Genomic DNA, 13,320 nt, shown 5'->3' with positions numbered 1-13,320 from the left:
CTGAATTTAAAGCTCTGCTGGTTGAGAAGGGGATGAGTTGTAGTCACTTGCTACATATCAGCTTAAAGTCTCTCTGCATCTTGTGTCTTTGAGCTAATCTGTTCTCATTGCAGATTGCAGTCTTCTGTTTTGTTCATAGCCTCCTTGAGGTAAAGATCAAAGTTGCAGGGTTTCTGTACAATATTTAAGATCGTGTAGCCCAACATGATTATGGACCTAAAATGCCATTTCTAGTATAAAAGTTGAGCAACTGCTCTTATGAGTGGAGGTTGTATGTCAGGTTGAGCTGCTCTAGTAGAGGAGAGCAAGAAGTTTTGCTTTGTTGCCATATTAGCGGTAGTTTTGTAATGAGAAGACTATTGCCTGTAGCAAGCCAGCTGAGCTGATGTTCCCTGTCCATATTCTCTTGGTGTGTGCCAGGTAACTTTCTGTCCAATATTTATGATATCATCATTACTGAGACATGGATGATATATATCAATGAACACACGGCAAACTATTTAAAATATTGCAACAGAAGCTAAGAATATGTTATTTTAAAGCTACTGCAGTTAAGGAAAAGTCCCCAGATTAAGTTACATCTCTCAGCTCTCAAGTACAAAATGGGTACTTTAACCAATGAGAAATTACAGAAGAGAGGATTCCTGGTCTTATGCCGAGGTTGACAGCAGCAGAAGTACATGTAAAAGCATAATCTAAAATGACCAGATGCTGCTTTCCAGTGATGGTTACAGTCGCAGCATGGATACCAGTCAATGTATTGTCCATTAGTTGGGGTTTTTTGCTTGTGATGAACAGCATAGCAAGGTTTTTTGGGGATTTTTTTGCTTCTTTGTTTTGTAACTTGTTCTGGTATTTCCCTAGGCTCTTTGTATTTGCATTCTTGCCTTTTGTGTAGCTCAGCTCTTCTTTCAGCCTATAATCAATCTTTGCCAAATACAAATCTTAAATGTGCATGTAAAGAATTACTTGTCTCCAAGTTGCAGTTGAGTGATGCCGTGCGTGACTTGGTAAGTTTCAGAAGTCCACCAGAACTACACTACCAAACTCAAGGAGTCAAACTTTATCTCTCAGTTCTTACAGCATTGAAGACATTATGATCAGGCATGTTTGTGTAACGTCTGTGCATTCATTCTTTTGCAGTGATGGACTCTTTTTTTTTCTTTAAAGGAAACTTCTTAATCAGGTGGTAACTGAGAGTATTGACAGGTCCTTGGCTAATGAATGAAAAGTAATTGGAGGGTGGGGATTCCAAGGTGAAGAGTATGTGGTGCCTTCTGAATTCATTGAACCACGTGCATTTAACTGCTGACTTCCCAGCCATGTGATAACAGTCACTGTGTATGTAGCTTTTGCTCCCTGAATCAGTAAAAGCTGGTAAAGGCTCCTAAAGCCTCTTTTTTCCTTCTTTCAGAGGATGGATTTTATTTGTGATTTCGGATAAAACCAGAGTCTAAATTTACTGTTGTTGATTTGTAACCTGTTTGCTGTGTAGTACCGATGAGTAACTGCCTTTTTTCCCTTTAGCTCGTTCTGTGTTTTCCTGATTGTTTCCTTTTCATGCTCTTCAACCTACACAGCGCAAAATAAACCTAAGAACACTACCTTTAGATTCATAACAACAGGTTGGCTTGATTGAAGTATGTTCTTTGTGGAATGTGACTGGACCATAATAATAACCTTTGGTAGCACTTTGTCTAAAAATAATTTCCTCTTTACTGCCTGATAAGGTGATAAGTTTTTGCAAATACAGTAACATTAGCTCCTTTCTAGAAAGTTGAGTTCACGTTGGTTAAGTGGTGTTCCCCATCCCCCCAGAAAGCTCGGATTTACAGTTAATCATTAAAATTTTAATTTTCAGACTTTCTGATGTGTATCTTCTTTGTTTTTCACAGAGACTAATAGACAAGTCCAGAGTAACCTGTGTAAAATGGGTACCAGGTTCGGAAAGCCTTTTCCTAGTAGCTCATTCCAGTGGCAATATGTACTTGTATAACGTGGAGCACACTTGTGGTACCACAGCCCCGCACTACCAGCTACTTAAACAAGGAGAAAGCTTTACAGTTCACACTTGCAAGAGTAAATCCACAAGAAACCCTCTGCTTAAATGGACAGTAGGTGAGGGTGCCCTGAATGAATTTGCCTTTTCCCCAGATGGGAAGTTCTTGGCGTGTGTGAGCCAGGATGGTTTTCTTCGTGTGTTTAACTTTGATTCAGTGGAATTGCATGGTACAATGAAAAGCTACTTTGGAGGACTGCTGTGTGTGTGTTGGAGTCCCGATGGGAAATACATAGTGACAGGTGGAGAGGATGACTTGGTAACAGTTTGGTCTTTTGTGGACTGTAGAGTAATAGCGAGAGGCCACGGACATAAATCGTGGGTCAGTGTTGTTGCGTTTGATCCATATACCACTAGTGTAGAAGAGAGTGACCCAATGGAATTTAGCGGAAGCGATGAGGATTTCCAAGACCTTCATTTTGGCAGAGATCGAGCAAATAGTACGCAATCTAGGCTATCCAAAAGGAACTCTACAGACAGTCGTCCAGTAAGTGTTACGTATAGATTTGGTTCAGTAGGCCAGGACACACAGCTCTGTTTGTGGGATCTTACAGAAGATATCCTCTTCCCCCACCAACCTCTCTCAAGAGCAAGGACACACACAAATGTCATGAATGCCACAAGTCCACCTGCTGGAAGTGGTGGAACTAACCCAGGAAGTAATGGAAACAGTATCACAACACCTGGAAACTCTGTACCCCCTCCTCTTCCACGGTCAAACAGCCTTCCACACTCTGCAGTCTCAAATGCTGGCAGTAAAAGCAGTGTCATGGATGGTGCCATTGCTTCTGGCGTTAGTAAATTTGCAACCTTATCGCTACATGATCGGAAGGAAAGACACCATGAAAAAGATCACAAGAGAAATCATAGCATGGGACATATATCTAGCAAGAGCAGTGACAAACTGAACCTAGTTACTAAAACCAAAACGGACCCAGCTAAAACTTTGGGAACACCTCTCTGTCCCCGAATGGAAGATGTTCCCTTGTTAGAGCCTCTTATCTGTAAAAAGATAGCACATGAAAGACTGACTGTGTTAATTTTTCTTGAAGACTGTATAGTCACTGCTTGTCAGGAGGGATTTATTTGCACATGGGCAAGGCCTGGTAAAGTGGTAAGTTTTAATCCTTAATGCTGCATCAAAGAACTAGAACTCTGAATAGGTAGTTTTCTTGAAATATAAATGAATGTTGAATATAAAATTTCTTTATGCTTAATGTAAAAAAAAAAAAATCCTCAGAGCCATACTTTTGGATACTGCATGCCATATTTCTGAATGATTTGAAGTGTCTTGGATACAATTATTAAGTATAGTTGCCTTCCAGCAGAAGAAATAAATACTGTGCATCTAAACTATTGATCAGTGTTCTTATACTTAAGCATAACCACAATATGGTGAAAGCTATTTATGTAAAAATTGAAGTAAAACCTGTCAATCACTAAAATAATTATAATCCTTCTAATGTTTTCTACAAAATACAGCACTCCCAATGAGAGTAGCTTATGAAAAGCTGCTGCTTTTAAGTCTAATGCGAAATGTGAGCCTCTGAAAAAATTAAAACCAAAGTGTGTTGTTCCTCCATACTTTCCTGTGGTGGCCTGCCATTAATGTAAAACCACGTCTTATTAAAACGTCAGCCATTCTATGCACAGATTTGTGAGCCCTTTACTGACTGTAGTTTATGCTCTTGAAATTGTGAATCAGTATTATCAAGGAACTCTAATTTTTGCTTTATGTATTTGTTAAGTTAGGGAAAATCAAGCAAGCTTTCTCTAAGTAGTTTCAGTGTTATGTTACTGTCAGTTTTGTTAGGCAATTTGATCATCGACAAGCTCGTGCTTTTTGATGGCACCTGTTCTATCAGTTGAACCTTCATTAAAATATATTGCTGGTTTTAACTCGTTGTTAATGCACTTGAACACAGATAAAACTTTATTTTTCTTCTGTTCAATGTACAGCAAGCTAAATTTTGAATGAAGCTAAATGTGGTGATTATTTTATTAAAAAGTACTCTGTGCTACAGTAGCTTTGTTTGCCAGCAACGTTTTAAAGGAATACAGCTATGAAAACATTACCAGAGTTGATCTAGCGAAAAGGACCATTATTTTTGTGAAAAATTCTGAAAGGGGACATAGGTTATCACCTGAAGAAAAAGAAATAATCTGGTAATACCTGAATATTGCCATGTTGGGCAACATAAATGAAAATCTGATGTTCATTAGGTTTTAACCATCTGGTTCATAAATCTGACTTTTGAAGTGGCGGTACTGTATATATTTATATACCACATCTTCATTGCTATAAACTTTTAAGTCAAACTCAATAATTTTTCTTAAAACTGTTTGTATAATGTAAGTTTCTTTGAGATGTTATCAAATTTGTCACAACATAGATATGTGTAGAGAGCTGTGTCCGCTCTGTATCTTAATGCATATTTAAAGATTGAATCTAAAACTAAAAACTGTAAACCCTTTTCTGGGGAGAAGGGAGGAGGGTCTTACCTAAAAGTATTTTTTTGCCTAAAAACTACAGATCCAGCATTAATTAAAAAAGAGCACCCCCAAAAAAACCCACTAAACTATTTAAAATGTTTCTGCTAAATGAAAATACTAAAGCAGTTATCGCTTCTGTGACTCAGTGCAATTCACGTCTTATGAATTAACTTTATACACATACAGCAGTGCCTCAGATTTCTATTGTGACCCATATTTTCTTTTTGTTCTAAAACTCCTTTGCGTACTACTAAACACTACACTGTTAAATTTCTTTTCAGTGGCTGAGGTGGGTTTTGTTAGACTGGGTATAACTTAAATATTTGTGTGTATTGACTTTGATTTGGAATATGACATTTCAAATATTTCAGAGATAAAGTATGCAGTACCAAAAAATCAGGATTTATGTATTGGCCAATATGGAAAACTTTAATTACAGGTAAGTAATTTTCATGCTGAAGTTATCACTTTCAAAATTAATATATTGCACACTGATGTAAATGCCATATTGTTTAGGAAGTATTTACTTAGAGATTTTCAAATGAATTTGTTTTTCTGATTTCACTTGCGTTTCTAGTGAGCTCACTCTGCTGGTAAAAACTAAATATTGGTGGCATGTTTACAGGGCTTTGATAGGAAAATATTTGTGCCAGAAGGACGTTATGAGCATCCTTTTTGTTTATAGGAAAGCACTTAATAATTTTATTTAATGAAAATCGTCGAAGTATAAAACACTTATGGTAATGTCTTTCTTACTGGGTTATATACCATTCATTTCTGTTTCGCCAGCTGTTTTATCCTAGGCTATCCCATTACTCTGGCGTTTAAAGCTGCTATTTCTAGTCTTCCTTTTGAAATATGGGTCCCCAAGTGATCTTAAAACTCCGTCACATTTTTGTCTGCCAACTCTAGAGTGAAAGCCTCTGAATCTTCTTCCATCATTGCCTCAAAAGGCCTTCATTAAATTCATGCCACTGCCAGCCTAAAGAAACAATTGGATGGAAAACTGAAGCAGGCTTGCAGTGTCTAACGTAATTTCCATTGAGCCAGTGCTACCTTTCCCTCTCATTTTTAATAGCCATCAAAAGACATGCTGGATAATTGGACAGTGTATGACAAGTTCTCTTCATTCTTCTGGTTGGGCTGGTGCTGTCCTTAGCGGGGAAAACATCCAGAAATGTCTCTTCAGCCGTGATCCTTATGATAGCTGATAGGCTGTATAGTGCTTACAGAGTGTCCTGACAGTTTGTTTATAAACTTCCAAATTACTACTTTAGTGTGTACGTAATCATACCTTGAGCTTCCTCACCGGATATGGCATTCTTGCATTGCACTTCAGAACTGTTGTACTAACTCCCAATCAGAGTGAGGTCAAGCGAATGGCAAATTTCAGTAAGAAACAAGTTCAGTGAGGCTCAGGATTCATTAGTTTCAATTTTTTACTCTCACTTTTTGTTAGCCTGTTTCTGAGGAAGAAGGTTCAGGGTGGTGAGGAAAAATAGGTTGCCTTAACAAGAGTATGAACTTGGTGACAAGTTAGCTGTCTCCTCTCCCCGCCCTGTCTTTCCCAGCCCCTGATGGGAAACCTAAATGGCACTGTAGAACCGTTGTATTAATCTGAAAACGTAGAAAAAGAATTTTAAAGGAACCAAGGTAAACTTCACACGTTATCTTTATAACTACTTCAAACTGAATTATGGGACTTGCAGAAGCAGTTTTAAAAAAAAAAAACAAAAACCACAAAACCCAAACCCAACAAAACAACCCAACAAAACCCCCAAAAAACCTAAGTGGTACCTGAATATGCAAAACAAGTTTTCTCTGAACTTAGTGGTCAGAGAAACTGAGATTTCTGTGTTTGACTTCAGAATTAACTATTCACCATCTTGTACAGTGACTCCATTTTATCTAAGTAAAAGTTGCTGATCAGTTGTTTCCTTTGTACGAAAGCTCAAGGTAAGATTGGCCAGAAGTATGAACAGGTGAAATGGCAGTGTATAACCTAGCAAGATGAACATGCTACCATTTTGTAAAACAAATGCACATGGAATTTATTTATTTGACTTATTGTACAGGAAAACTTAGACTTAAATTATAACATCCTTGAATTTTCTAGTTAACTACAATTGTAGTACAGTATCATGTTTTAGTATGACTTCTGTTTTAGTGAAAGTACTTAAACATTCATGTACTATATTTGAGATGAGCAGCTATACATACTAATTCTTCCTCAATGGAAAGGAGCATTTCATCATTACAATTGAAGTTCAATTGCTGGTATTTAAGTACTATCAAATAGATTTCTTTCAACGTGATACGGTATCTGTATAAACTTCAGGGATGATTACAGTAAAACTGAAACACAGCTATATGACTTCAGGTTACCATGCTGAAATTTGAAGCTTTCTGTAATGTGCATAATAGCAAAGTTGCACATAGCATACCCGCATTATCAGGGTGAATTTAAACCTAGTACACTGGTGTGATATTTATAGCAAGGTATGTGTGTTTGCGCGTGTGCATGTGTGAGAAAGTGTGACTAGTGGCTCCAGTAAAGCCAGGAGAGATCATAACCCTGTAAAGGCTTTATGATGAGGATGTCTGGATTAGGAAATAACATGACTTTTACTAAACGCTTTTTAGAAAACCCATGTTCTGAATTATCACCTCTTAAAATTTGATTATGTACTTGGAATGACTGTATATGTCTGCCCCTTTAACAACATAAAGCTACTAAATTAATATTAAAAATGCTGGCCTGCTTATGTTACAATAATAAAATTTGTGTCAGTTAATTTACTGTCAATTTACATGTAAAGATTAAACAATATTTTTTCTGCATTTTATGAATTCTGTATACTGGAGTTTGTTAAAGATCGACATGTTAGGTGATACTGTACAAAATTGTATTGACTACCTTTAGTGAAAATCAAAAGTAAAATTCATATGTATTTCCTTTTTACACTTCCACTTCTTGACAACTTGAATAAATTTCATAGAGCCTTTCTAACATGAACTATTGTTAATTTAACTGTTGCAATAATTAAGCTTTAAGAAGTATTGTTGGTATATTTATAATTTTAAGAAGATCATGTTTGTTTCATACTGCTTATTTTTAGCTGTTCTATTGTCACTGTTACAGCTGAAGAACTTTACTAAATACTTGACATTACAAAATAACTTGCTGGGGTTGTCCTCTGTATACTGATGTTAAATAAAAATGTGTGATTGAACTGTAAATGTAGATAACTTTCAATAGTCCTTTCCACATTTGAGTTTTAATTTATCTTGCAGTCCTTAGGTGGTCTTATGCTATCATACTGTGCTGAACAAATGGCCACAATGAAAGCTGTTAACTTGCCATATTTTAAAGTTAAGAAGTTGATCGCATCCTGTAACCTGCTCTGAGTAAATGTTTCATTTCATCTCAAGATGATGCATACGTTTTGATGTTTAAATCTTGCTGATAAGGTCACGTCTCATGTTTGTGTGTGGGGTTTTTTTAGGACTATAGTAACATGAAATAGAATACTTAATCAAACCACTTACCAAACTTGTTTACACTCAGATTCAGTAAAACACAGACATGAATGTATCTAGATTCTCTCTGCCTACCTGTCAAATAGGATGACAGAGCATTGTCCTTCCTTCTAGGACTCTACAGGAGCTCTTTCCTTTATGGACTGTGGTGCAGGGTATGTTCTTTATTCAAGCTTTAGATCTTGACATTTACCTAATGAATGCTGAATTTACAGCCCTGAGGATATGGCTCACTCGGATGATTCAAGCATTTTCTGTCTAGAGAAACTGTGGCTAGTCTAGAACTAAACTCGTCTGAACTAGGACTAAACTAGTCTAAAGCTTTGGCTGCAAAATTTCCTGGAACCAATTTAGGCAAAGACTTAAGACGTTGCCCTTCCATCTGAGCAGACAAGGGATTGCGTCACCCTTGCAGCAGTGGTTCTGTGTTAACTGATGAAGGAGCCAAACAAAGGATATTTACTAAAGTGTTTCAAAGGCACTTTTGAGAAATTTCAGTGAAAAAGTTAGTTACTTTGGGCCCAGTCTAACTGAGGTAGGACTCTGTTTGTCTCTTAGGCAAAAATACTCTGTAGACTAAAGCTGAGGAATTCATCTTATGTGAACCTGAGAACTTTCTGGTACTTCAGAAGGTATTGATTGACCACTATGGTGGTCTGATATATAAACACATACATTTATTTAAGAACAGGTGCTAATGGAGGAACAAAATGAAATCCGTCCTGAAAGCTTCTGGGAACATCCAGTTGGATCAAATGATGCAAGAACTGTTTGGTCAAACCAGTTTCTCAACAGTCAGTGTGAGCGTGAAACAAATCTAACTTCCACAAGTTCTGTGGTCATAGAAGATATTTTGGCAAAAGGTGTCTTGGAACATGAAAGTGTCATCTTGCTTGTCTTTAATAATGTTGCACAAACTTCTCAAGGAAGTACCTTGTATGAACACATTATTTTTCTGGTTTTTGAAGTTGGATTTTAGGTAGGTGTTGATGAACCGTATCAAATTCATTTAGCTCATTTCTTCTCCTGCTAAGATCACACGTGTTTTACAACTAACCCAAATGGGGTTGCCTTAAGTCATATGCTTTTCCCTGAGGTTTTCCCTGGTTTATCTCAATTTCATTATTTTCTAATCTGAAAATTTTAAATCTTACAGACTTCTGCAGTTTGAGGAAGCTAGAGAAACAACTGTTCCTAAGCACGTGAGCCCTTACTACCTAAATGAAGCTTAAGGTCCCATTGCTCAAGCCAAATCAGGTTTCTGTGGGCAAAAGACTCGTGCTTTTCCTAGCACACAAGTAGTTGCGTATTAATTTTTCTTTTCTCTTGAACATGCATATCTTCCATTTGCCAATCGTGTACCAGTCTTGAAGTAATCTTGCCCAATACCACTAGACAGATTTTTAGTTAGTCTTAGTCTGCTGGTTTTCTAGCAGTCTTGACCTTTCTTTTTGTTGACAATGAGTAAAATGGTGATACACCTCTGTTAGGAGAAAAACTCCTTTATGTACACAGAAGAGAAGTTGCAGGTGAAACCTCCCTGATGCTACTACATGCTTTTACAAGATCTGGTGTCAAATGGTTTAAGCATTTATACTTTTCTGTAACACTACTAGAACAAAGCGGGGGGGAAAAAAGCAAATGGAAGACAAATAATATATTTAAAACTCTGTTTAGTGAACATATAGACTATGTAAAGGGTCTTGTGTCCCCCTAAACCCCATACAAAATATTTCTCTGTAGTATGTTATGTGAATGTTCAGCATGTGGTTCCTTGAACATTCTCAGTTAATTAATTTTATGACTTTAGAGATTACTATGGAATGGCTTTAAACTAAAGGGGGGTAGATATAGACTAGATATAAGGAAGAAATTTTTTATGCTGAGGGTGGTGAGACACTGGCCCAGGTTGCCCAGAGAGGTGGTGGATGCCCCATCCCTGGAAACATTCAAGGCCAGGTTGGACGGGGCTCTGAGCAACCTGATGTAGTTGAAGATGTCCCTGCCCGCGGCAGGGGGGTTGGACTAGATGACCTTTAGAGGTCCCTTCCAACCCAAACTATTCTATGATTCTGTGATCCTATGAAAACTGTTCTTGAATTGTATTCCTGTTAGGTGCTTTTCAACCTGTCATCGGCAACTGAGCACCACGCAGCCGCTCGCTCACTCCCCCCCCACGCCGGTGGGATGGGGGAGAGAATTGGAAGAGCACAAGTGAGAAAAACTCGTGGGTTGAGATAAAAATAGTTTAATAATTGAAATAAAATAATAATATAATAATAATATACAAAGCAAGTGATGCACAATGCAATTGCTCACCACCCGCCGGCCGATGCCCAGCCCATCCCCGAGCAGCGGGCCCCCCGGCCAGCTTCCCCCAGTTTATGTACTGAGCATGACGTCCCATGGTGTGGAATGTCCCTTTGGCCAGTTGGGGTCAGCTGTCCTGGCTGTGCCCCCTCCCAGCTTCTTGTGCACCTCCAGCCTTCTCAGTCGGTAGAGCATGGGAAGCTGAACAGTCCTTGGCTAGTGTAAGCACTACCTAGCAACAACTAAAACATCGGTGTGTTATCAACATTGTTCTCATCCTAAATCCAAAACACAGCACTGTACCAGCTACTAGGAAGGAAATTAACTCTATCTCTGCCGAAACCAGGACAGTAAGAAACTTGGAGATTTTGTTCATGCAAATCTTAAAACCAAATCAGCTGGTTTGACTACAGAATTTTAAACAAATGTGAAAAATCTCATTCCATTTTGGCATATCATTATTGCTCAAATTCTGTATTGGACCATGGGCTCTTTTGTCAAGCAATGGTCTTGGTCCAGATTACTTTTTCAAATTACTCCAGGAATATTGCAGTTCTGGACAAGAATAAACTACCCATGGAATATTCTTCAAATAATAAATTTTGATTATTTCATATACTGGCAATAGCAGAAAGGGTTTAACAAATCAGTGCCACTTTTGTATGGGCATTCATTAATTCAGCCATTTTTTTATTGGTCTAATTGCATTAGTGAAGTGTCCTATGAGACCTCTGCCGCTATATATGCCCAAAAGGGGTTTTTTGTGGGTTTGGTTTTTTTTTTTTTTTTTTTACATTGGTTGGTTGTTACATTGAACCCTTTGCTTTGTTTTTTCTACCTTTCCCTTTCAAAGCAGAAAGCAGGAAAGAGGTGCAGCGTTCTGACACCAGCAAGTTACTGAGGGTCAGCCGAGCTGTGTTACTGAAGGAGAGCGCTCTTGTCCAGGGCGAAGGCTGAGCCTGTGCCCGGAGCGTTGTGAAGTAGCCCAGAGACATTAACTTCCCCTGTCCTGCTCATGTGTCCAAACTTGCAGTTTGTTCTAGATTAGTGAAACTATGTATCGTTGCATCTTTGGCTCCAGTTGATCCGGTTCTAATTTACATGAAGAAAATATTAACTCAGTAGTTACTGATGGCTTTTTTTTCCCTACTTAGTAGTATCTTCCCGATTTTATTTATTTATTTATTTTAAATACAGCAATTACGTGCTGATCTTTCATAGAATTAGTTTCTGTTGTGAAACCTTGTGTTTCGTGTCTTTGGAAAAAAACCAAACTTCTGGCTGGAGCATAGGTGGAATTTTTTTTAAAAAATACCCCCCTGCAATCTCATGAATTGTGAGGAGGGTTAGTCTTAACACTGCTGCAGGTCTTTCTGAACAGACCACAGCTATGAGTGCCATGAACGGTGGGTGGAAATGACCTTACTGATCGTATTTGTTATGGCTTTTCATTCCTACCCTCGCAAGCCTGTTTTTACCAAATACGCGAAGTCCTGTGTGTTTTGGGAAGAGAGAGAATGCATAGATAAACATGGAATAGCCCTAGTGACTGGTGCTGAAACAGTTTGTGTCCAATACTCTCACATCGCTGACATAAGAAAAACCACACCGTCCTCTGCGAAAGAAGCACGTTCCAGCCGTATGCTGTTAAGATGGCAGATGGTGTAGCACCTACTTGGAGGACCCTCTCGGAGGTTGTGATGAAGGTTGTTTTGTCAAATTCCTGACTTGGGTCTCATAACCGCTCCATTTCCCACCCCCTGCTAGACCCACGTGCTGACAAAATAATACCACTAATAAAAGACTACATTTATTTTCAAAACTTTTTTGAACGGTCTCTTAATTTGCTTCTGCTGCTTGCTCAGTGTGATCTGCTTGTTCTTAAACTTTAAGCTGGTGCGCTGTACTGCACGGCAGATCTGCAGTTGTCGCATCTCGGCTCTTCTGTGTTTTCTGTCACGGCTATTAAACTGTGCCGCTTTGCTGTTGCGCTAATAAGTTGCGGCAGCTTTTGTTCCACCTTTTAGCGCCTGGTTGACTAGACTGGGTGGTTTAATCACAAAAAGCACTATGGTCTCATGTCTTTCTTCTTTCTTTACAGGCAGGAGCTTTCTATATTTTTTTTTTATAACCTTATCCATCATATTATTCCCAGAGAATGTGATTACGAATGTTCTAGTCTCACACCCTATGTATTACAGATCGGACTCGTACAGGGTAACTTTTGTATCAAAACTGTAACTTTTTTTGAGCCCTCACTTGCTTTTCTAATGTGGCTTTCTAAACCTTCTGATGTTACACCCAACGTAACTTCTTAAATGGCCTTGCTTGAAAGGCTCTGATGCAATGGTGAAATTCTATATAATCCTTTTTGTTACTCAGGACCCACGGAGAACACTCACCACTTCAGCAAAACTTCCATGCCTAAAATCTGAATTCTTATTCTTGCTGTTCTTGTATGAACATCTAAGGTCTAAGATGTCTTCTGAAATTAAGTACTTGGAAGAACTCACAAAATTCCTGATCTCTGTCACAGAAGTGAAGTTCTGGAAATGTCCATCGTAGCCTGGTCAAGTTTTAAGGCAGTACTTGCAAAGTTTTTGAAACGTCTGTCTGCGGTAGCACAAGGATATTGATCTTGAGATCCTTTCCACTTTGGTGTTCCTCTGGCTCGCCTGCTCAGAGGTGCAGAATTAATTCAGAGCGAGGATTGAAATACAAGGGGTTCCTGGTATTCACTTACTCAGAGCCACCTGCACTGCACTTCTGCTCTTTAAAGCAGGGAGTATTCACGGCCCTGGAGATCAAACCAGGACTGAGTGACTCCTTGTTCCTCATCTTGGAACTTGAATTCCAGAGCGTCTGGTAGTTCACGGGGAACAAGGCACCATACTGAATTTCAGCGTGTGCCGCCTGTT

The 13,320-nt window shown here is 38.6% G+C and overlaps 1 protein-coding gene across 1 annotated transcript in view; it reads left to right on the top strand.

Moving 5' to 3' along the window:
* Positions 1-13,320, top strand: part of WDR20 (WD repeat domain 20) — a 19,928-nt gene that overhangs the window by 3,487 nt on the left and 3,121 nt on the right. Inside the window, exon 3 of the mRNA XM_009328450.1 lies at positions 1,896-3,173. Coding sequence (XP_009326725.1) covers positions 1,896-3,173 — 1,278 coding nt within the window. The remainder of the gene's footprint in view (positions 1-1,895; positions 3,174-13,320) is intronic.

Source organism: Pygoscelis adeliae, unplaced genomic scaffold, assembly GCF_000699105.1.
Source record: "Pygoscelis adeliae isolate BGI_AS28 unplaced genomic scaffold, ASM69910v1 Scaffold130, whole genome shotgun sequence".
Lineage (NCBI taxonomy): Eukaryota > Metazoa > Chordata > Aves > Sphenisciformes > Spheniscidae > Pygoscelis > Pygoscelis adeliae.
This window is presented reverse-complemented; position numbering and strand designations above follow the sequence as displayed.